This window comes from Zalophus californianus, chromosome 8 (assembly GCF_009762305.2).
Source record: "Zalophus californianus isolate mZalCal1 chromosome 8, mZalCal1.pri.v2, whole genome shotgun sequence".
NCBI lineage: Eukaryota > Metazoa > Chordata > Mammalia > Carnivora > Otariidae > Zalophus > Zalophus californianus.
Window position 1 is genome coordinate 50,390,403 of NC_045602.1, and position 23,357 is coordinate 50,413,759.

At 53.4% G+C, this 23,357-nt stretch overlaps 3 protein-coding genes across 6 annotated transcripts; 1 reads left to right on the forward strand and 2 right to left on the reverse strand.

The window, feature by feature from the left end:
• The first annotated feature begins 68 nt into the window (after positions 1-68).
• On the forward strand, positions 69-4,179 carry PRADC1 (protease associated domain containing 1). The gene is made up of 5 exons (XM_027622672.1): positions 69-236; positions 2,217-2,317; positions 2,854-2,963; positions 3,215-3,382; positions 3,639-4,179. Exons 1-5 carry the CDS (start codon positions 170-172, stop codon positions 3,757-3,759), a joined length of 567 nt encoding a protein of 188 aa, XP_027478473.1. The 5' UTR covers positions 69-169; the 3' UTR covers positions 3,760-4,179.
• A 159-nt stretch (positions 4,180-4,338) lies between these two features.
• On the reverse strand, positions 4,339-17,247 carry SMYD5 (SMYD family member 5). 2 transcript variants are annotated; one of them, XM_027622670.2, is made up of 13 exons: positions 16,902-17,247; positions 12,685-12,793; positions 11,798-11,937; positions 11,221-11,342; positions 10,778-10,847; positions 10,080-10,184; positions 8,998-9,060; positions 8,710-8,780; positions 8,288-8,394; positions 7,863-7,919; positions 6,968-7,062; positions 6,283-6,353; positions 4,339-6,177 (listed from the first exon to the last, which is right to left on the reverse strand). In XM_027622670.2, exons 1-13 carry the CDS (start codon positions 16,995-16,997, stop codon positions 6,027-6,029), a joined length of 1,257 nt encoding a protein of 418 aa, XP_027478471.1. In that variant the 5' UTR covers positions 16,998-17,247; the 3' UTR covers positions 4,339-6,026. The 2 variants fall into 2 exon arrangements, with proteins under 2 accessions (XP_027478471.1, XP_027478472.1); XM_027622671.2 differs by lacking the exon at positions 16,902-17,247 and adding an exon at positions 16,413-16,600.
• A 610-nt stretch (positions 17,248-17,857) lies between these two features.
• On the reverse strand, positions 17,858-23,011 carry NOTO (notochord homeobox). Of its 3 annotated transcripts, XR_003524794.1 has the most exons (4): positions 22,633-23,011; positions 21,146-21,360; positions 18,248-19,192; positions 17,858-17,994 (listed from the first exon to the last, which is right to left on the reverse strand). XR_003524794.1 is itself a non-coding variant. In XM_027623120.2 (3 exons), exons 1-3 carry the CDS (start codon positions 23,009-23,011, stop codon positions 19,034-19,036), a joined length of 753 nt encoding a protein of 250 aa, XP_027478921.1. In that variant the 3' UTR covers positions 17,864-19,033. The 3 variants fall into 3 exon arrangements, 1 of the variants encoding a protein (XP_027478921.1); XR_003524795.1 differs by lacking the exon at positions 21,146-21,360 and having other exon boundaries at positions 18,248-18,365; positions 22,633-22,770; XM_027623120.2 differs by having other exon boundaries at positions 17,864-19,192.
• Positions 23,012-23,357: the final 346 nt, after the last annotated feature.

Consider the following 23,357-nt stretch of genomic DNA (forward strand, 5'->3'; position numbering starts at 1 on the left):
ACACGAACAGGCATCAGAGCCAATCAGCCATGGGCCTCGGTCCCGTCCGCCAACCAGCGGTAAGAGCGGGTCTGGGGGCTGGAGGCCGGAGCAGCTGTCAGGCTGAAGTCCAGCGAGCCAGCGCGGTGGGGCGGCTGGAGGAAGCGCGGCGCCGGGCCGGGTCCTGGAGATGGTCCCCGGCGCCGCGGGCTGGTGTTGTCTCGTGCTCTGGCTCCCCGCGTGCGTCGCGGCCCACGGTGAGCGGCAACGGGCGGGGCTGCGGGGCGGGGCGGGGCTGGCCCTCTAGCTCGCTCTCGTGTTGGGCCGGGAGTCACGGGTCACCTTGGGGACCCCGCGAGTTCGGGGCAGGGCAGGTCTGGGGATAGGCGACTGGACTGCGTGTGTTGCTGGTCCCCAGCGACATGAGCAGGGCATGGCCTGACGCTGGACTCAGTCCTCAGCTCCCCACGTCGAAGCAAGACTCCTCTCCACGCCCCCAGTAGCGCCGACCCAGATGGCTGAAGGGGCGACCAGAAGGAACAAGGGACAGCTAGAGATAGTACAAGCTGGAGATACGTATGTGAGCACTCACGTACGCATACAGGAGCACACATTCTTACACGTGGGCTCACATGTACAGGCACACACGTACACACACAACTTGTTTGCACCTGAAGGGGCACATAAACATACACACCCATACACACACATGGGCACATAGGTATACCCACACTTGGTTTACACAGATCAGCAGATGCAAAGGCCAGGCAAAGAAGTGTGTGGGAAGGAGGAGGATTTTAGTGTTAAGGCTTCTTGGGAACGTATCTGAATCTGATGGGAAGTCCCCACTCCCAGGATAAAAGGCTATAGAGTCCAGTGCCAAGCCAGTGGGACTCTATATGGTGGCTGTGTTTGGGCAAGAGACAAGGACAGCTAAAGCCACAGGCAGTCCTAACCCTGACACACAGTAGCGGCTTGATAGTTTGTTGACTGACTGCTTGACCTGTGGCAGCAGCTTCCACACTTCCACATTCCTCAATCTCTCTGGGCTGAAGGAAACCAGGGATTCAAATCCAGGTAAATATTAAACTTTGGTGCTGAAGAGAAGATCTCAAACCCCAGAAAAATCTGGTTGTTCTGAAAATTCTCTTCCTCAGTGCAATGGAGCTGAAAATAGTTGTTCATTCCTTCAACAACCTTTATTGAGCACCCACATATCCTAGCCTCTGTTACATAATGTGGATACAGCATTAAACTAAGCTACAAAACTGTGGTTCTTGCCTTAGTGGAGGAGACAGACATTAAAAAAAAATTACGCATACTGTATAATTACAAATTATGTTGAAAGTGTCAATGGAGAAAAAGCTGATTTTGAAGGGGCATGGGGGAGAGCAGTGACAGGGCAGAAGGTTTCTCTAGGAAGTGACATGTCAGCTAGGTCTAACCAATGGGTAGGAGTGAGCCAGCCAGGTGAAGGGGTAGAGCTGGGGTGGGGTAAGGGGAAGAGGCCTCCCACGCAGAGGGAACAGTTGCAAGAAGACTCAGAAGTGAAGAAACTGAAAGGAGGCCAGGGAGGAGTAGATGAGCTTGTAGCAGCCAAGGGCCAGATGGAAGAGGATCCTGCAGGCCACAGTTAAAACTTCAGATTTTATTTTTAGCACAAAGGGTAGTTGTTGAAGGGTACTGGAGCCTGGTGACCTCGTCATATTTGCTTTACGATATTTTAAGAAGCCCCCTGGCTGTTGTTTGGGGGAATGGATGGTAGAGAGCAAGAATGGAGGCAGATAGACCAGTTAAGAAGCTGGACCTGTGAAGGCAAGAAATGATAGTGGCTGGACAGGGGGCATGGCAATGGAACCGGAGTGAACTTTTGAAGTTCTAGTGAGAATCGTTTTATACTCAAGCCACCACAGCTCCACCTTGAAACTCTCAGGTCCACTTCAGAGCAAAGATGGATTCAACCTGAGAGAGAGAACACAAAGGCTGTCATCTTCCTGGCCCCCCTGTGCAGCAGCAGCTGCAGCTGATCTCTCTGGGGTTACTAACCCTCTCTGCATCAGCTCTGTCCTCCCCAGGGCAGAGACCATCTGTCTCACCCACCTGGAGGACTCACTTGGCTGAAGCTAGGTCCCTGAGGCCAGACTATAGCCAGCCCCATTGAAGACAAGGGGTCCATGATTTGAACTTGAACCAGCTTGTTCCCTGGAAGCTTCTCACCTGTACTCTTTATCTTTCAGGCTTACGCATCCATGATTATTTGTACTTCCAAGTGCTGAGTCCTGGAGACATTCGATACATCTTCACAGCCACACCTGCCAAGGACTTTGGTGGTATCTTTGTAAGTTCAGGGAGACCCTTTTCTCTCTGATCTTGTCTCCGTCTCCACCTCCATCCGACTAAGTAAGGTGACCCTCTCCTCCCTTCAACCAATACTTGAGTGCTGGGACAGGGAAGGGTGCAGAATGCAGCTCTGTCCTGGGGCTGCTGTGCAGGGAGAAAGGGTTTCCAGCTAGCTACCCTTCTGGATGTAATACAGACTTGGGCACCAGACAGGGAGACTAGCTGTCTTCTTTGGGGTCATGAAACAGTGAGAAACCAAGGGCTAGCTCTGTCTGCACTATGTGACTTAAGGCAGGTTACTTCCCCTTTCTGGGTCCGTAGCAACTCCCCTACGTATCTCATAGAAAGGAAGGGTAGAGGGGGACAACTAGATAAGGCTTTGTGAGAATTTAGTAAAAAATACCTCAGTGCCCAGCATACAGAAACCACTCCGTGTTCCCTTCACACTTTGTGAGGAACCAAGAGAATGGGGCTATCAGCCTAGTCTTAAAACTGGCATGTCTCCTCACTCTGACTTATCTAAATGTCTTTCAGCACACAAGGTATGAGCAGATTCACCTTGTCCCTGCAGAACCTTCGGAGGCCTGTGGGGAGCTCAGCAACGGTTTCTTCATCCAGGACCAGATCGCTCTGGTGGAGAGAGGGTAAGGAGCGGACAGAGACAGGCACCAGAGGAGGGCAGGTATAGGGTAGATTCTGAGATCAGTGTTGGTGGTGGTGCTCTGAAATAGCTGTTATTAATGGTCTTTAAGAAACGTCTTAAGATGATCCATGCCTTTTGGCCATTTATCAGAAATTCTCCTTGGTCCTTCTTTCATCCTTCCAGTGTTGACAGTCTGGAGGAGGGCTAGCTAGCACCTTGCCTTTCCTTTGTTCTCATCATCACCTCTTCCAGGGGCTGCTCCTTCCTCTCCAAGACCCGAGTGGTGCAGGAGCACGGCGGGCGGGCAGTGATCATCTCTGACAATGCAGTTGACAATGACAGCTTCTACGTGGAGATGATCCAGGACAGTACCCAGCGCACAGCTGACATCCCTGCCCTCTTCCTGCTCGGCCGAGATGGGTGAGGGCTCCTTGTCTCTGGCTGTATCAGCACCAGGCTGGGTGCCATGACTTGGGGAGGTCAAGGGAAATCACCAGTCCCTTCCCACAAGCCTCAGTTGGAGGGCCAAGAGTCCTTGGGCCAAACAAGTTGGAGGGCCCCAGCTGGAGGGCCTAGTCCTTGGGCTCTAGAACTCCCAGAGTGATGGGGACAGTGGGGCATGATGGGGTGCTGAGAAAGTGACCATCACCACCTACCTCTCTTCATGCCCTCCCAGCTACATGATCCGCCGCTCCCTGGAACAGCATGGGCTGCCATGGGCCATCATTTCCATCCCAGTCAATGTCACCAGCATCCCCACCTTTGAGCTGCTGCAACCACCCTGGACCTTCTGGTAGAAGAGTTGGTCCCACATACCAGCCTTAAAACAACTCTGGGCTGGGAAAGGAAAATCCAGGAATTCTGCTCTTTGGGATTTGGGGAGAGCACTTGGGGACAGGTGGAGCTGGGTAGAGGAAAAAGGCTTAGGCCTTGGCTATGCTAAAAGCCACGCCATGCATGGGCCTTCCCTTCCTCAGGGCCCCCAAACATCTCATGCTATGGGAAGAGTAAGAGGCCCCAGAGCTTCTTGGCTAGAGTCTGGAACAAAAGGGGCTAAAGGCAGGTGGCCTGAGAGCCACCTGTGACCTGTCACATTCCCACCTGCTCCAGCTTCCCCTTCCCAGGGTCTCCTCAGTGTACTTCACAGCAGTTGCTGGTGTTTGAGGAATTAATAAACCCTCACTGATTTTTTAGCAATAAAGCCTCTCATCAGGGTCACAACTGTGTCCTAGAATAAGAGCACATGGGTGGGAGGGGCCTTCATACTCATCTGGTCCTATGCCCTTATTTTGAGGGGGAGGAAACTGAGGCCCACAGAGGGTAAATGACTTACCCAAGGTCCTTTAGGACCAGTGCTTGGGCTGCTGCTAATCTTGGATCCCAGTACAGCCTGCTTCCTGCTCAAGAACTCAGGAAGCCATGGGTCGGTCCCGAGAAGACTCCTCTGATAGCCGGCTCCTGGGGATCCACACTAGACTGCAAAAGACCCTTGCTCCTGGCATTTAGAAACATTTGTGCAGCAGAATGTAGGCACAGAGTGCAGAGAGGAGCCCAAAATGAGGAGCTGCAGCTCCCATCTCCTGCCATCACCTGGTCTAAAACTACGTGCCTCTGCACCACCTACGTGACTATTGCAGGCCCCAGGCAGCTTGTCGAATCCTTCTCCACAAAGCATTCCCGCAGAGGCCTATCACCACTCACACTTTATTGAGGACAGTGGGCAGGCGGGGGTGGGAGGGGGTGCTGACTGCTGTGAAGGAGTAAGAACCCGGGATAGGCCTCGCACAGGTGGGGCGCCACCCAATCATGATCTAAGACAGCCTATGGGCTGGGCACCTGCCCTCCCAGAGATCCCTCAGCAGGGGGATGCGGCGCCCCCCCCCCACCCAGGGAAGGTAGGCGACGAAATTGCAAGTGATGGGCTTTAATTCTCATAGCATCCAACCCAAGAGTGAGGGGTGGTGCTAATCGGGGGCGGGGTGGGGGGAGTGAGGGTGACACAGTCAGGGCTTAAGTCAAAATATCCAGCCCAGCTCCTCTAGGTTTCTGGAAGACTTCAATGTTCCTCTCTGGAGACCCTAAAGATGGAGATTGAGGCCAGGAGAGCCCCTCACTGTCCTATGTTAAACTGGTCCCAGGGAAGCCTTTTGAGCATCCAAACAAGGAGCGCAGGCTTGTCATGCCCCAGTGTCAGCCAAGCTGCTGGAGTCCTCGGTGGGAAAGAGTGTTGAGGAAGGGATGATGATCCCCCACATGCCCCTCCTGAGGGAGGCAGAGGCCTCTTCACACCCCATGTGGCCAGCCACTGTGCCAGGGCCTGAGAGGCAAGGCACAAGGTACAGAGATTCTGGAGTCTGGGGAAGGGGTTAATCTCCGCTCCCCCAGATGTCCAAATAGTGGGGGGGAGGAGGTGGGCAGAAGGAAGTATCCCCTTGGTTCAGTGTCCCTGGCACAGAGCCTCAGGGGAGGTGCTCTGGAGGCCAGGTTGCTCCTTCCTGCCTCTCCCAGCAGTGCTAGCAGGAGGCAGCTGCCTTAGCAGCTGCAACGGTGGGAGGCAGGGAAGAAGGTAGAGGCAGGTCACCCCCCTCCTTTCACTTCAGTGCGGGCAGGCTGTCCTCAGATTGCCCTTTTGTTATCCCGTCTGTAGCAGGCTGAAAGGGGTGAAGCCTCAGGTGGACAGGTAAGCATGGCCATGGGGCCAAGGGGAAGAAACGCTCTTAGGGCCTGACCTTGGCTGCAGCTGCTCACACCTGGAGTGTGTGTGTATGCGCGCACGCATGTTGTGCGGGGGCAGTTCTGAGAGGCTCGGGGACAGCGCAGAGCCTGAGCCACTCAGCAGCAGTGTCCAGGGCATGAGGTCTGGTGGGAGGTGAGTGCCTAGGGCCTAGGGTCCAGCCTCCGTCCTACTCTCCGGCAGAAACAGAGCTGGAACGGGGGGTGGGGGAGGGGGGTGTGGAGAAAGCAGGCAAGGGGAGTGGGGAGTTCCTTCCGAGCCTCCTCTCTGCAGGGAGGCCCCCTTTTCCTGCAGGGTCTGGGGCAGGGGCCCCTTCCAGGCAGGGTGACATCACACATCAGTCATCTCATCCCCCAGCTCTGCATCTTCTGGCTCTCCTTCCTCCTCCTCTTCATCCTCCTCCTCCTCCTCCGAGGTCACATTGGGCTCATCAGCCTCTGCCAGGCATTTGGGGCAGGAACAGACAAACAGATAGTTCTCTCTGCAGGGGACAGGAGAGGGTGGGGAGGGCGAAGTCAGGCAGCCACAAGGATGGAGCCTCCGGGAGCCCAGCCGCCCAGCTGCCCACCGCAGCCCCGGCCGGCACCTGAGGATCCTGTGGCGGCTGTGACGGCTGCGCTCGCGCTGACAGCAGTCTAAGTAGCTGATGCAGATTTCCTGGGGGGCACAGAAGAGGTGGGGTCTGATGGCCTGTGCTCTCCCTTACATGGGAATAGGGTCTCCCCACCTGCTGCCCCACCTCCCAGGAGCCAGGCCCTCATCCATTTCCCTGTGCCCTCAGCACACCGCCAAGAGGCTCAAACCACTTGTGTCTGAGACAGAGAGGGAACTGTGGGTAGCCTCAGGCCATGGTTACAGGCAGTCAATGGCCAAGGTCTGTGGCTGGGGTCAGAGGTTATCTTGACAGGGTGCTACCTGCCCTGGAAGAAGAGTCAACCAAGGCTCTGTGCACTGTGCTAACAGCCCCCAAACACGCACATACACCATAGCCTAAGCCACAAAGAGCCATCTCTTGCTTTCTTAGAAGCTGTGGATTTATTGAAAGGTGGCTAGGAAGAAGAAGCTGGGCATATAGTCTCTCTATCACTGCTCTGAGGCTTTCTGGTTATTTTTTGAAGAACTGGGGGGTAGGGTAGGGCTAGAGCATAATCATGGGTAAAAAGATGCCTGCCCTGGGGCACGTGGGGATCAACCAAACAGCCAGAACTTGGGGCTCTAGCCACTGCTGCTCCCAGCGCCCCCCCACCCCCCACAGGTCCTAGCCCCCTCACCTCTCCTGGCTTGATATCCTCCAAGGCAGTGACATGCAAAAGGAAGTTGTTTTCTGGGAAGGAGGTCTCTGCATTGGGGACACAGCTGTGGTTACCTGGGTCATGAGAGGCAAGTCATAAGGACTGTTGACTAACAAAAATAACAGCCTTGCAGAGCACCGGCTCCCATCCTTCCTTGTTCTCTGACCCCTGCTAGGGCCATGCAGGTCCTGGCCCCAAGTTTCCCAACTCCCCGTCCAGTGCTCTTTCCTGAAGACCACAGGTACAAATGCACTCCCTCTTCCCACCCCCTCCCACCTGCCATCCCTGCCCCTGCTGTCCTTGGCCCTGGGCAACTTGATTCTCCATTGTTTCCAGTATCCCACAAAGGGAGGGATGGGGCTGTGAAAGGAATGGCCATGCCTGACCACTGAACTCAGTCCTGCCACAGCTGAGCCAGGCCCTTTGCAAGCCCAGTTTGGGAGGGGCAGAGTGGCCCCATGGCCTGGGAGGGAGGCTTACAGTGAGGAAACCAGAGTGGGAGAGGCTGAGATCTGGAAAAGACAATGGTGTGAGCTGGCTCTGCCCCTCCCTGTCAGGTGCTAAGGAGACTTGCCTTCTAGCCCTCCCAGGCCCTCACAACGCTCCCCTCCCAAACCTGACAGGGCAATGGTGGTGCAAAACCAAGGCTTCCGTTTGCAATAATCAAAACTCTGTGTCCTGCCTTAGCACAGGGCCTGGCCCACTAGAAGGTTTTAGGTATACACATATATTAAGTCCAGTGAATGAATGAATGAGAAAATGATGGCACGAAAAGGACCAGGAGAATCCCCAAGGAAGCTCAGACCTAATCCTGCTCCCAGACTCCTCTCCATCAGCCTACAAGGGGCCACCCCTCCTCAATACCGGGACTCACAGCAGCTCTGAAGCACAAAGAGGCCAGATCCTTCACAGTTAAGAAACTCGCCAGTTGCTGTAAGACAGTAATATGCAGATGTTATTGGGGGGCAAAGGAACCTAGGCTTATGAGGGTAGCACTGGCTCTATTGTCTTGCCACCTGGTCACTACCAGTTCACCTGAACTCGCTTCTTGGAGGCACGAGCTTTTCTGTACATGATATTACCCTACTCATCCAGCACCCCCACCCCCAGCATCGAGCCTCTGTATGGATCTCAGGGTCATGGCTTATCTACATGTCCTGTGGATAGATCTGAAGCTTCCCATAGGTCCAGAGAGATTATCTTCCCCATCCATTAGGTCAGAACTCCCTCAGGGGAAGACCGTGTGTCTGACTGGGGGGCATCTGAGGTTGGGTGAGACCAAGGCTCCATCTCACCAACCTGCCTCGATGTCCTTGTACAGCTGGTCAATGAAGGCGTCCAGCTGCTCTCGGTCCCGAGGCTTCAGCTCCAGAGCGTCACAGGCATGGACCCACTGGCTCAGGGAGCTGGGGGTCCCAGGCATCCATGGGTGGAGAGGAGGAGGCCTGGCTCACAGGGCTCTCCACCTCCAGGCAAGTTACGCCCACGTCTTTCTCCAGGGAAGGGGCCCATCTTCCCCAAAAGACCAAGGGCTCCCAAGAGCAAATTCTACCACCTCAGTCCTTCTGACTCCCACCACTGTGTCCAGTCCAGCTCTCTGGCCACAGAATCATACCTTACCCCATCCTAATCCTGAAAGGAGGTGTGCTACCTTCCTCTGTCAATCTCCCACCCCAGCCCTGAGGGACAAGTTCAATAGCTTTGGAACATTCTCTCCTAACCTGGTCCCAATTCCTTGGCCATTGGTCCCAACAAGAGCAAAGAGAGACCGGAATCCATCTGGTGTGAACCACTGTGGGGAGAAAGAAAAATGAGTGCTCGGGTTATAACCACTCGCTTTTCTTCCTGATACAACTCTCTGTTCGGGAAGTCTTCTGTGAGTCAGTCCCATCCAAACTTCATACCAAGTCAGCTCTGGCTCAGTTCTCCAAGTAGGAGGTGCTGACCTGCTTGCTCCTGGAGAACTGGAATGAGTAGAAGGCCATTGGTCCCACCTTCCCCACACTTACCTGGCTAAGCGCCTCCTCATAAAGGGCCTCTGTGAAGAGTCTCCGCAGAAGTTCCAGCTGGCCCTAGTTTAGGGGAAGCAGGGAGAGACGTGGGGGTTTGCCATTAGCACCCAGGCAGGGCCCAGAAGACCAGGTGAGGGAAGGAAAAAGGGCCAGCTCTGTAGAAGAACTTTCCCTGAAGGCAAAGGAAGCCCACAGAGTCTTTATTTCCAAAGAACCTTAGCACTCTGGTGGATTGTTCCAACCCAGGGTGGCGAACCCCAAATTCCTCCCTATTTTTTTTTTAAAGATTTTATTTATTTGACAGAGAGAGACACAGCGAGAGAGGGAACACAAGCAGGGGGAGTGGGAGAGGGAGAAGCAGGCTTCCCGCGGAGGAGGGAGCCCAATGCGGGGCCCGACCCCACGACCCTGGGATCACGACCCGAGCTGAAGGCAGACGCCTCAGGACTGAGCCACCCAGGCGCCCCTGCTCCCTATTTTCCAGCGCTTGTACCAGGAGGGCTGAGGCAATGTGGCTTGAAAGGTCTGTCCTCACCGCCATCTTCTAGGCTCCCTGACCTGGCCTCTGGACCAGCTTGACCCCCCGCCTCCTCTCCTCAGAATGAATGTAGGAAGGCCCACCCCAGCTGCCCTGAAAACCCTGCCTGTACCTTCAGGCAGCTTCTGCATGGAAGTCTGCTGTCTTCAGTGAGAACGTGTTATCTTTGGGTGGGAGCGGGTACTCAGCACATTGGCAGCTAAAATCCTGTTTCACGCTGCTCCCTCACCCTGTGGACCCCCAGCCCTCTGTTTTCCATTATAACTGACTTGCCCGTTGCTATCCTATCATGAGATTCCGCCTTACCATGTCAGGGCACCCAACCTCTCCTTCCTCTGTCATCACCCCACTTCTCAACTCTTGGTCCATATTAGGTCACTAAGTTAAACAGTGGCAGGAATATAGGCCCTCTGAATAGATTTTTGGCCCCAGGCTCTAACCTCTTCCTGTGGTGGGAAGGGACCAAATGTGGAGCTCCTGTCAGGCAGCCACAGAACATCCAAGGCTGTTGGGGGTGGGGGAATCACAGGAGAAGCCTAACCTTGAATTTGTCCCCCAGGAGTTTGTGGACAATTTCCTCCTCCTCATTGGCTGTTTTATTACAGAACTGGGAGAAGAGCCTGATCCAACGATCTTTATCCTTGGCCTGCAGCAGAACAAATATACTTCAAAGTCACATTCATTTATGCCCGTGCGTGCATACATGTGCACGCGTGGACTCAGGGACACCCGCCTCCTTGCTGCCCCTTGTGCCCAGGTGGGAGGATAGCCTGTGATTCTGAAGCCCCGGCCATCAGGGAAACACCAGCACACATGAGCTTCTCGATAGACCCTTCCTCGGCCTGGAGACTCCCTCCCGCCCCCCGAACCCGCACCCAACCATCTCCCCAGCTGGGCCAGGCTAGCCGGTTCAACACCACTCGCAGAAACAGGAGGATGAGGCTGCGGAGCTTCAATGTTAATAGAAGGGGTTGGAGCGGCTCCTCTCACTTGACACACGAGGCACGATCCTGAGAAAGTGGCACCTGGAAGCTGAGTGCGTGACCTGCTACCGCACAGGACGCCCTCTCCTAGATCAGAGTCTCCTGCCAGACCTATGGTTAGCTGCTACTGATATTTCCACAGTCCAGGGGGAGCTCTGCATCCAAGCAATACTCCCTCTCGAGGTGAGGGGGAGACTGAGGCCAAGGGGCAAACGAAGTCAGAACCGGCCTCCCTGGCAGGGCCGGGTGGGCTCACCTGCTTCACCGTGGCCACCATCCGGGCCATCAACATGATGCTTGCCGTCTCAGGGGGGTAGTGAACACTCCTGGGGAGAAAGAAAAAGATTTCGCCTAGAAATTCCCTCCCTAGTAGCTGCGTTCAGGGAAGCCCAGTCTGACTGCTACAGAGAATCCTTCCAGCCCACTCCCTTCATAACCAAAGAGAGGAAGTCATTGGCAAGGACGTGGTTAGGCCTTTACATCCCTATGGGCGCAATGGGGCTCTTCCTGGGAGTGTGTAAAATGCTGAGGGTGGTGGGACTGGCGGCTCACACTGAAGATGATGTGACCTCTGTTTAACCCTAAGATGGAGGAAAAACCTGCGGGATGGCAATTTCAGAAAGATGACTGCGTCTGCTGGTCTCAGGCAGGCAGGCAGAGAGGGAAGATAAAGGGAAGAAGAAATGAAATGGTACCTACCTCCAGGCCTCCTGCAGCTTATTGAGAGGATGCAGGGGGTCATCCTGGGAGGGCCCTGGGCACAGGACCTGATGGTATTGCTCAGCAGCTGCCAGTCGACATTCTGCACTGCAGTACACCACCTGGTGGAGTGGGTGGAGGTCAGCACCCTAGGATCTGGCCATGGGGGCAGGCGCAGATGTCCCTCAGTGGTGCTCGCCTCCGCTAACTGCGTTCCCTCTCTGAGCAGTAGCTCAGTGGCATCACGAAAGCAGAAGGCACACAGTGCACCAGGTGAGAGGGGCACCCAGCCTTGTTAAACTATGGGATGGAGAGAGCTTTCAGGTAGAGGGAAGAGCCCCTGCCAGGCTCCCGGGAAGAGGGTAAGTTCACACCAGACCTATTTTCTAGACAGTGGGACTGGGACAGGAAGGACAGAACAACGGAACAGTAACGGAGCCTTCTGAGTGTCTTCCCCTCCATCATGGCTCACAGGGGCCATGAGCAGGTCTGTTGTCATTCCCGTCTCCTCACAGAGAACTTCGGCTAAGACCCCTCCCCCTGCCCCCTTCCAGGTGCACTCCCCAGGGATGCTCACCTGACACTGGGGACAGTTCTGGTGGAGGTCCTTGCGCACGGCACACAGCTCAGGGTGAGGCAGAACCTGGCCTGGCTTCCCAGTCAGCCTCTGGGCATTCTCCTCTGCCTTCTCCAGTGCCCGAAGACAGTGATCACAGGCTGAGGGAGAGAGCCACACAGGACAATGTGAGTGTCTTTAGAGAAGGGGCCATGTTTTATCTTGTTCGCAGCAGTATCCCCAGGGCTAAAAATAGTGGCTGGCACACAGGTGCTCAACGAACATTTGGGAAGTAAGTGAATGAACGACTGTGTTAAAGAAGAGAATGAGTGAATGATTTCACATGCATTCCAAGGCAGACTGGTTTTCTTCCCTCTCTGGAGTCCCACCCCTTCTGTCAGGCACTCCCCCCTTTCCCAGTGGGGCTTAGTCTGTGGGGCTTCCCTCCTAGCCCCCAGACTGCACTTTCCCCACATTCTGCAGCCAAATGACCCTCCTTTCATATTTGTCTCTAGCCTTAAGCTTGTGTGAAAAAAGCATGCGGCTGGAAAAGCTAAGGGCATCCTACTTGCTTCTGACCCCACGTGGCCTCCTCTTGGTGGAGGGCTGCACTTCGGCACAGAGCCCTTCAGCATGACACCCAGGCCCTTATACTCTGGCTCAGACTGAGTTCCACCTGAGCGACAGCCCCCCGAGGGAGCAGGCTGGAAGAGCCCCTCTACCGCTCACTCCCAGCCCCAAATGCCTTGAGACTAGAGAGAAGCATGGTTCTCAGGCATGGTTCTCCAAGGGAAGATGAACTTTTCTCCCAACACCTGAAGTCCCAGGGCCATCAGCTAATGTAACTGTCTTCCATGCACAAAGGCAGCTGGGCCCAGCAGCCGGAGGAGTGGATGAGATGTGCTTACCTCGGTAGCGATAAAGTGCATTCCAGAGAAACTGCGCAGCCACCACGGGCCGTTCTACAAAGATGGTGTCCCCCTTCCGGATCAGCTGTGTGGCAAACAGCCCTTTTCCCTACCAGGGCACAGAAGGAACAGGATGGCCATAAGGGGAGAAAGGACCCAGTTCCGAGGGCTCCCGGAGGGCTGCCCAGCATCACCCCCCACACGCCTCCCTCTCAGGAGAGGCCTCTGCCTTGGGAGGGTTCATGGAGCAAAGTCAGCACCCTCCATAACTGCCTCCTCTGGAAGTGCAGCTCTGACCTACTTTCAGCCACACTTCTTTCAGCCTGTTCAGAGCAGAGGGACTGGGATGGGGAGGGAGCCACCATTGTCAGCCAGAGGAGCAGAATTTTTGGAATGGCCGCAGGAGCGCCGAGGCTCCTGTACCGGGAGCTGGTAACGACAGGGCAGTCTTCTTGGTGTCACCCATGTGCCCCTCCAAGATCCTGGCAGTGAGGCTGCTGCTCAGGGTTGCAGAAGGCTCCTGTACCACAGAAGAGGGAGGCCTAATTTGGGGGAGAACGTGCCGTATTTCTCTGGTCCGTGGGGTACTCACAGGACCCAGCCAGTTTTCAGTGTTAGGGAAAGGAATGACTGAAAGGAATGACGAATCCTAGCACCAACCCTAATACTACCTGCTGTGACCTTGGAGCCAATTGTTTCTTTGCATCTGTTTTGTATATGAAAAATATTATCGTAATACCTACCAGGTAGTTTCCAGGATGCACCTCAGCCCAGGTGAATGTACCTTATGAGCTTTAGCTCCTTACTACTCAAAATGACGTGATGGATGGGCAGCATGGGCATCATCTGGAAGACTGTTAGAAATGCAGAATCTCAGCCCCCCCTTCCCCACCCCCCTCAAACAGACCTGCTGAAGCAGAATGTGCATTTTAACAAGATGCCCAGGTGATTCACATGCACATTAAAGTCTGAGGAGCTCTGGTCTAAAGCACTGTACACATCACATAAGACATGAAGAGGTGCAGAGGGACTCAGGAGACAGCTTCAGGACCCAGGCAGTTACTGGCCCTCTGGGGCACTTACTCCCACGGTTCACTTAGAGAAGAGGGTTGCTGCCCTTGCCAGCACTGAACTGTCACAAAAGAAGAAAGAAAAGAAAGAAAGAAAGAAAGAAAGAAAGAAAGAAAGAAAGAAAGAAAGAAAGAAAGAAAGAAAGAAAGAAAGAAAGAAAGAAAAGAAAGAAAGAAAGAAAGAAAGAAAGAAAGAAAGAAAGAAAGAAAGAAAGAAAAGAAAGAAAGAAAGAAAGAAAAGAAAGAAAGAAAGAAAGAAAGAAAAAGAAAGAAAGAAAGAAAGAAAGAAAGAGAAAGAGAATAAGAAAGAGAATAAGAAAGAAAGAAAGAAAGAAAGAAAGAAAGAAAGAAAGAAAGAAAGAAAGAAAGAAAGAAAGAAAAAGAAAGAAAGAAGAGAAAGAAGAGAAAGAAAGAAAGAGGAAGGAAGGAGAGGGAGGGAGGGATGGATTGATTGACACAGCGGTAAATCATCCCGTCATGTGGCCTCTCAGGTAGCTCCCTGTTTCCTTCTAGCACTGGCACTGTGGCTAGATAGCAGCACCTCCCAAAGTCAGAGAAGCAGCGATGTGTAGACCAGGATGGCCCTGAGCAACCCATGAGCTACAGATCTCAACCCTGAACAACTTTGGGAGCTCCAACCACAGAGTGGGACAGCTGGAACAAAACCCCTGGGCAGAGCCGTTGATGTACCCTTGGGTGTCTTCTTGGAACCCCACCTCCATGCCTTTTAGCACTGGACCCAATCTAGCAAAACGAAAAGATAGCCTTCCTCTATGGGACAAAGGGAGATGATCATGGACCCACATTATCCCGGACAATCTCAAATCTCAACGCTGGGTAAACAACGATGTCTTTCTCTTTCCAGAGGACGAAATGCAGAAAATATTTAGTAATCAAAAACAAAGGGAACAGAATCAGAGCTGGTTCCTTTATAAAACCACTCATCCCCCAAACATAAGAGTGTTTCAAGAAGAGCAGCTCTCATTAATATTACCAAGAGGCTTGGAAAGAAGTGAACCTGAATGCAAAGGGCATAAACTTGCAAAGATAGTTCCAACTTGAAAAATAAGTTTTAGAAAAAAGTTTGTGCAAAATTCTAAGACTATGTAGTAAATTTTAAAAGCTTTACTAAATGGATGATTTTCTAGGAAAATATAAATTACCAGAACTGAATTCAAAAGGAAGAAAGCCTAGAGAAAGAAGCAGTGCCGATATATGCCTGACCCACACCAGTATGGCATTCTGGTTGGCATCCATCCTCTTTGGTCAGACACTATCATGTTCTGATTGGTCCTGTCCCTGGCACAGTAGTTGGTAAATTTTTGAAAGATCACTCCTGCCAATATCCAGAGAAGCAATAGAGAAAATAGTCCAAACAACCATGTGAGGCCCCTAGTCCATATGGTTCATGAGCCACCTCTCTCAAGCCAAAGAATAAGTAACTCTCATGCTATTTAAACTATTCAGTAACAGAGAAAAAAATGGAAAGCTTCTCCATTTTACCAAAAAACAAGCATAATTCTGATGTGGTAACCTGAGGAAGATAGCACAAAGAAAAAACCTACAGACCCAGTCTCACTTGATGAATACAGATGCAAAAAGCCTGGGACAATCCATCTTGTCACCATGTCTAAGTGGGTATGTGATCTTCTCCAGCTTCAGATCAGATGTGGGCATGGAGAGGCTGGCCAGCTCGTTCTTCCAGAGGTGGGGTTTGATAGAAGGCTGGGACAGGACAATTGGGCAAGCAGAGGGGCTGAAGGGATGAAGTGAGAGGAAGAAGGGAAGAGAGGAGGGGCTGAGAGATAGGGGGTGCAGTGCATGGGAAGGTGACTATCTCTGCGTGCTAGGAGTGATGGAACCCCGACACCATCAAACTATGAGCAGATCAAGAACACCAGAGGCCTGTGTGCAGATAGAGATGTGAGCGGCTGAGGAGGCCAAGGATAAAGGGGAGCTGCTTTATCATGGAAGGAGAGGAATGCTCCAGATGTGTCTGGAGTGGAAAGAAGGCTTGGGTTGGGGAGAGCAGGAAGCAGATGACTGACTAGAAGGCTGACATCTTGTGGGGGGGACCAGGGATACACACAGCCATTACACATGATAAATTATTCAAACTCCTCAGGAAACAAAGAAATGTAAATGAAAACAAAGCAATACCATTTTGCACATATAATTTGGCAAAGCGAACTAGGAAAAAAAATACTCTGCTGGAGAGAACAAAAGGATGTGTGCACAGAAATTGAGCTCCAAGACCTTTTACCTCAGGGATGAAAAATAAAATACAACATAAAAGTCCATAAATAAGCAGTTGGTTGAATGCGCTGTGGCCATCCCCTGAAACAGCTCTTAAAAATATTTAGAAATAGGTTTATTGACGTTGATTTACTGCTGCATCAAACAGCGATTTCTAAAATTGTAATTTTAATGTCCACATATTTGCATAAGTATAGGATTATGAGTGATTCTTACCTTCTCTTTCCTTACATGCATTTTTAGCATTTTTCTACAATTAACTTTTAAAACATAATACTATAACGACAAAAAAACCCAAAACAAAACAAAACAAAAATAGTATAACGACAAAATCATGTCACTCCTCTGTTTAAACGCTTCAAATGCTCCCACGGGCTTCGAGCTCTGTTTCAAATTCCTTACCATTCCGAGGCCTTTCGTGAAGGGTCCTAGCCTCTCTCCACACCCCATTTCCAAATCTCACTCCGAAAGTTCCCTGAGGACCCAGGCCTTTTTGTACCTCAGTTCCCTCTGCTCAGCGTATCCCCGCCCACCATACCTGCGGCCCCGCAGCAAAGTCCCCCAGCACCGCCCGAAAAGCCCGGCACCACCCCCCCCTCGGCCCCGCCCCGGCCCCGCCTGGAGCAACGGGTGCAGGGCTCCCGGCTGCCGCGCCGGGTCCCGCGGGAAGGGGGCGCGCGCACGGAGACTTCGGAGCCCCCGGTCCACCGCGTGACCTCCCCGGAAGCCTGCGCGCGGGGACAGACAGGGAGCCCCCGGGCCGCGAGTAGGGACCGAGCCGCAGAGTCCGAGCTGCAGAGGAGTTTCTAGGCTTCGGGCCTGGGATCCCGTGGGGCTGTCTCCAAGGCCGGACAGGGTAGGGGGCTCCCGGCGGGTCCGCCTTAGCCTCACCTTAGAGCTGTTTACGAAGCGGACTTCCACGGCGACCCGGGCCCTGCCCGCCACGCCCACGCAGAAGGAGAACACGTCGCACATGGAGGCCGCCATCTTGGGCACGCCTCCGCCTTTTGACCCTTGACCCCGCCTCGACCCAGGAGGCCCCGCCCCTTCCCGGCCCCGCCCCCGGCGTGTGTGTCTGAGGTTTTGAGGGTTTGCGCCCTAGCGAGTCCGAATCTAATCTACATGTTTAGGTCGATTGGTTCGGTGGCTGGATGCAGCTGGGTCTGCCTTTGTGTTTTTACATCTGTGCGGTTTTTCGTGTCTTCGTACGTACCTGTGTATCATAGCCTATGGGTGTGTGTATAGTTTTGATGTATCTTTGTCCACTTCGTGTTTATGTGCCCTGTTGTCTCTGTCCACCCATTGGCCCGTTTTGAGTCAAGCACTCTTTGGACCCAGCCGAGGCGGGGGCGGGGTGTGTGTGTGTCGGGGCGGAGGTTGGGGTGGGGACAGCAGCCGGCCGACTTCTACCCTCTCTGATCTACCAGAAAGGAGGGACTAGCTTACTGCACCTATCCATCCTTCTCGGTCGGGTGCAAGAATTCCCCTTTCCTTGGGCCTTCAAGCTGGTCTTGTGCTTCTCTCAGACCCTTCAGGGGCATAGGGACCTTGCAGCCTAGGGGTGGTGTTAGGGGGTACACGGTGGACCTCAAGTCTGAGGACCCCTGAAATTGTATGCAGGAGTGTGCATGTGTACATTGTCCTGGGAACAGGAGAGGGGCTTGTTCATTCAGGACCCCACATAGCTGAAACCACTGACTTTTAGCATCTGTCCCCACAGCCAAGCCTGACCACCATGCCTTGCTTCCTTGCCCTCCAATGGATTTTGTGCTACTTGAAAAAGGACATGTATCTGCTTCTGTTATGGTCTCACGGAGACATCGGGGGATTGGGTAGAGTCCAGTAACTGCTGAATAGCTTAACTGTTTTATTTTTAAAAAGTGAGTCAATTGAAGAGGCAGGTGCTGGAAGAGGCAGATGCAGCTGGATCCCTTTGATTAACAGTTGACTTTGGGTCCAGCATTAGGAAGGATTTCCCTGAAGACTGGGAGAGAGAAGGGCTCTTGAAGCTGGACCCCGCCCTCCCTCAAGCCCGTGGCCTAGTGTCTGGGAGAGGATGGTCTACCACCACTTGGAGGCATGTGGTTTTTCCAAGGCCACCTCTGCTCCCTGCCTTTCTCTCCCTCAGAACACTGCAGACAGCAGTGGGGACCGTGCCTTTTCCCACCACCAGGTGGCAGGGCAGACCTTTCACTAGCTCACTTCAGTACCCAGAAGCCATTCTAGATTATCAATACCGTCAACAGAGGCCTGCCCAGGAATGTAGAGCATTAAAGAAAATCAGCTCTGGAATTGCTGGTGACTGGCCTCACAGGAGTAGGCTATCAGCAGGCTTCTTAGAAACTGAGCAGCTTCCTGGGAAGGAAAGGGAACCATGAGTTAGGGTCTTGAAGGGGGAGAAATTATAACTATCTCATGGAAATACAGGAGTCTGTGACAAAATGCCTGCCTTGACAAAGACAGAGCCAAAGTGCTCTATTTTATGTAATGATGGAGAGGTGCCAAGGTGGGTAGCTAGAGGGAAAAAGATGGTAGTCAGGGTAGCATGTTTGCTCCTAAGTAGGCAGCTGGGGCTGAGCTCCTGAAAATGGTAACAGTTCAGACAAAACAAAACTTTGGGAAACTCTGAGGGGTAGGAGGCTAACTGGTTTACCTTTCCCCCCTCTTTGCTCTCAACTTCACCATCTCTGGTGGGGAGGAGGCTTCTAGGTCCAGACACTGATTCAAGGAGGCCTCTTCTCCACAGAGCAGGAAAAGATTAATCCCTGGAGAGGCCAGTGCTGGTGCAAGCACCACACCCACAGGACCCACCTCTAGGTGAGTCCTAGAAACCTTAACACTTGCTGAACACTTAGGCCTGGGCCTGGCACACTGTAACAACTTTACAGACATCCTGTCGGCTCTGGGAGGACGAAGTTGTCAGTGCACCCATTATACAGATGAAGAAAAAAGGCTCAGTTTTAGTGAGTCCCCCAAGAAGAACTAGCTCCCAGACAGCCTAGGTTGAGCCTCTGTCCCAGTCCTTAGCTGTCCACTCCTGACTCAGTGTCTTCTCTCTGGATGCTGTCGTCAGAGCTCCTGGAGGGCTCATCCTGGAAGGCAGCCATGGCAGACACAGCTGGCAGCTTCAGCCGTTGCTGCTTCTGATACTTGACCCTGCGGTTTTGGAACCAGACCCTCACCTACAATCAGAGGCAATGATCAGAGATTAGAATGTGACCAGCAGTCCCACGGTTTCCCCTATTCCACAGTGCCCACTGCTCTGTGGGCCCACATTTGTTCTTTCTTCTAAAAGAAGCATCTCCTCCAAGACACCCTTCCCTAGAATTTCAGACACCATTTGTTCACCCAAATATTTATTGAGCTCCTATTATGTACTAGGCACCATCCTAGGTGATGGTGATATGGGGTGAGCAGTAGAGGTATGGTCCCTGACCTCATGGAACTTACAAATGAGAGACAAATAACAAACATGGAAACAAAAACACAAATGGGGGTTTGAACCTCCCTGAGGAACCAGCACTTAAGCTGAGGCTCAAAGGGTAAGAGACCAGTTTAATGCGGACAGAGAAAAGCAGGCTGGATCAGGAGACAACTTGTAGGAAAGCTTGGGGTGTTTGAGGACCAGAAAAGAGGCTGAGGTATCTGAGAGTGAGATGGGGAAGAAAGGGACAGAAGTCAGCAGGGGCCAGATCACCCAGGACCATGGAGGCTATGGGTAAGGAGTATCAGCTTTGAGGCTCTTAAGTGGGATGTGACATAGTCCTGTTTGCACCTCAAGTGAATTGCGTACCAGGCTGCTTTGTGAAGAATGGATGAAAGGGGATGCAGAGAGACAGCTGGGAGGCTATTGCGATGATCCAAAAAGAGCTGGGACCGGGATGAACTAGGGGCAATGGAGAAAAATGAAGCGATCCCAGCTGTATTTGAGTACAAGTGACAAGGCTTGGTGATGGATTGGAAGTGGGAGAGGAGGAATCTAGGATGACTTGGTATTTTGAGCAACCGGACGGATGGTGGGGCTGTGAGTAGGGAAAGGAACAGATCTAGAGAGAAAAAAAGTCAAGAACTGAGGTTTAGACTTAAGTTTGAAATGCCTACCCAGAAGACATCCAAGTGGAGACCTCAAGAAGTTAGGTAGATGTACATGTGAGAGAGGGGAGGAAAAAAAAAAAAAGGGAGTGAGCTAAGGTACAAACCTGGGAGTTGTTGGCTTATAAATGGTATTTAAAACCATGGGATTAAATGAGATCAGCTGGAGGGGTGGACAAATATGAGGTCACAAAGAGTACCCTACAACAGAGGTGACAAAGAAGTGGCCAGAGAGCTGGAAAACCAAGAATGCAGTGTCCAGAAGCCAAGAGAAGTGCGTGTCAATAAGAGAAGGAGTAGTCAACTGTACTAAGTGGGGAGTAAGATAAGGAAAGGAAAGCATCTGCTGACTTTGGCAAACATGGAGGTCATTAAGAGATCCTGAGAAGTTCTGATGGAATGGGAGGGAAAGAATTCATATTGGAATGAGTACATAGATGGAAAGTGAGGACATGGAGACAGGGGCTATAACAAGTTCTTGGGAAGTCTGCCCATGAAAAGAGCAGAAAAGTGGTGTAGTGGCTGGAGGAGAATATGGAGGTCAAGTGAATGTTTATTATTTTTAGTATTTAGGGGCGCCTGCGTGGCTCAGTCATTAAGCGTCTGTCTTTGGCTCAGGTCATGATCTTGGGGTCCTGGGATCGAGCCCCACATTGGGCTCCCTGCTCAGCAGGAAGCCTGCTTCTCCGTCTCCCACTCCCCCTGCTTGTGTTCCTGCTCTTGCTATCTCTGTCAAATAAATAAAATCTTAAAAAAATATTTAGTCCCTTGAACAGAATTTCATCACCTCCTTTTTTAACATGCAAACAAAGTTCTAGATTAATATCTGGATTAATGTGTGTTGTTCCCATAATGTGGTTTCAAATGGGACTATTTTCCTCATTCATGTAGGGAGTGTGTTAGTGATTAGGGCTTGTCTCCCCCAGTGGCCTGGCACAGAGGAAGAAGGCCCATGTCTTCCCCCCAACCTCATCCAGGGCCTTCTGGAGAGCAGCGTTGGCCCCCAGGTATAGCCCTAGTCCCACAGGAGTCCCTGCTCCCACCTGATTCTCCGTAAGGTTGAGCTGGGCCGCCAGCTGAGCTCTCTTCTTCCCCACAAGATTGTGCTGCTTTGTAAACACGTTCTCCAACTCTTCCAGCTGCTTCAAGTTAAACATAGTCCGAACCCTCTTTTGGGGTCTCTCAGTGTCCTGAAGTTCCTCTGCTGGAGCCCAGTCTGAGATGCCCCAGAGGCCTGAGCAGTGAGCCAGCTCTAAGCCTAAAGAGCATATGTGTACACACACACACACACACACACACACACACAAATGCATAAAATATCTCTGCAAGAATAGAGACTGGTATCATTGGCTGCTTGGGGGATGGGGTTAACCAGGTGACTGGGAGACAGGAATGTTATGGGAAACTCTTCTCCATCTAACTTCATAAACATTTTGAAGTTTCAACTGTATGAACGTAATAACTATGCAAAAACTAACTTGAAAATGAGATCACTGTAATATAAAGCAGTAAACTGCAATTCAGAGCTCAGCTGTCTGAGGAAGTTAGGGAAAATTGGCTTGGAGCTATGCGCATATCGCTCAGATGCAGTGGGCAGAATTCAGATGGGGTTGAGAGCCTAGAATGGGGGTGGGGTGGGGTGGAGAATGCCCAGCAGAAAGGGATGGAAATGCAGAAGGGAGAGAGCCCAGGGAGTAAGCACCAAGTAAGACTGTGCTACATCGATCTTGGAGGCTTGCACTAACTTTGCTCCTGTTTTCCTCAAGGGGAGGTGGGGAAGCATGAATCAGATTGCCAAAAATGGCCAAAACTCCCGTAGGTGGGTGTTAATGCTAGAGGAGAAGGTTAGGTCAACAGTTAAATTCTCATTGGGATTTAAGTGCCTGCGCCCCACAGCCCGAGGTTCCCCTTCTAAGAGCGCTATATGCAAGCAGGCTCAGAGCAGTTCAGTGTGGAGCCTAAGCTCCACGGACGTGAGCCGTGCGGGCGGCACCGGGGTCTGGGCATTTGTCAGCTCCTTAACGGCTCCTCGCTGAGCCTCACCACCGCAGGAGCCGCTTCTCCCAGCTAAGACGGGGCCGTTCGTTTGGGAAGAGAGCTGCTTTGGCGAGGAGTCTGCGCTACCAAGCGTTATCCGAATCGGGTGTGGAGGGGGCGAGAGACTCTATAAATCCCTTCTGAGGGGACGCGCTGCAGCCCCAGCCCCCGGGCCGGGCCTACCGAAGCCCCCTCTGACCGACCCGCACGTCCCGCTCCGCACCCGCGCTCACACACACCCCGGCCGTCCTCCGCAGCGTGCGTGCGGCGGAAGCCTCGTGCGGCGGCGGTCGCCTCGTGCGGCGGCGGTCTGGTCTCTGCCAGTCCCCCTCCGGCCTCGGATTCCACGGCAAGGTCAAGGGTCATAGGGCCCCTTCCCACTCCGACCGTGCGTGGTTCTCAAACTCAGGGACTTCTCTACCCTGTACCCACTGCCGCACGCTACAGCCGCCCCGCCCAGTTCCCAGGTCGTGTGCGCCCGGGCACCTCGTACCTGTGACACCGAGGCCCTGGAGGCCGCAGAAGTGAGCCACGCGGAGCCCCGGCCCGGGCGGCTGGGGGCACGGCTGGTAGAGACCCACGCCCAGGTAGGCTGGCAGCCACGTCGCGGGAAACCGGGAGGGAGCCGTGCCGAGCCTTACCGCGGCGCCGGCCGGAACCGACAGCGGGGCGGCGACGGCGGGCGCGGGGCGGGCGGGTCTGGCCAGGATGGCCTCGACGGAGAAGGACGACTCGAGGCGCCCGGGAGCGCGGGGTGTGCCTGGGCCGGCCGGGTGGTGCTGGGGCGCGGGGTAACCGCCTGAGCGCGGGGGCTGGTCCCGAGCGCCAGGGGGAGTGGGCGGCCGGCGGCCTCGCGGCGCCGGGCTGGGCATGGCTCGGCCCCCGCCCGGACGGGCCCAGGGAGAGGAGCCAGGGCCTGTGGGCAGCCGTGCGGGGAGCGCGAGAGGCGAGGGGGAGCACCCCGCACTAAGGGAGAGAGACTTGTTGGCCAGGAACAGCCCCAGCGCTGGGCGAGGGCTCTTAAATTTGGCGGGGAGCGGAGGGGCGGGGCGGGGGGCCGGCCTTTCATTCCAGCCGCGCAGAGGGGGGCCTCCGGCGTGCGGCTGGGCCCCGACCCTCCAAAGCCCGTGTGCGCCACCAAGTCAAGGTGGGCACTCTCTCCCTCCCTTCGTCCCTCCGCGTTTAAAATGCCCACCCTGGTGCGGTCAGGAAAGGATC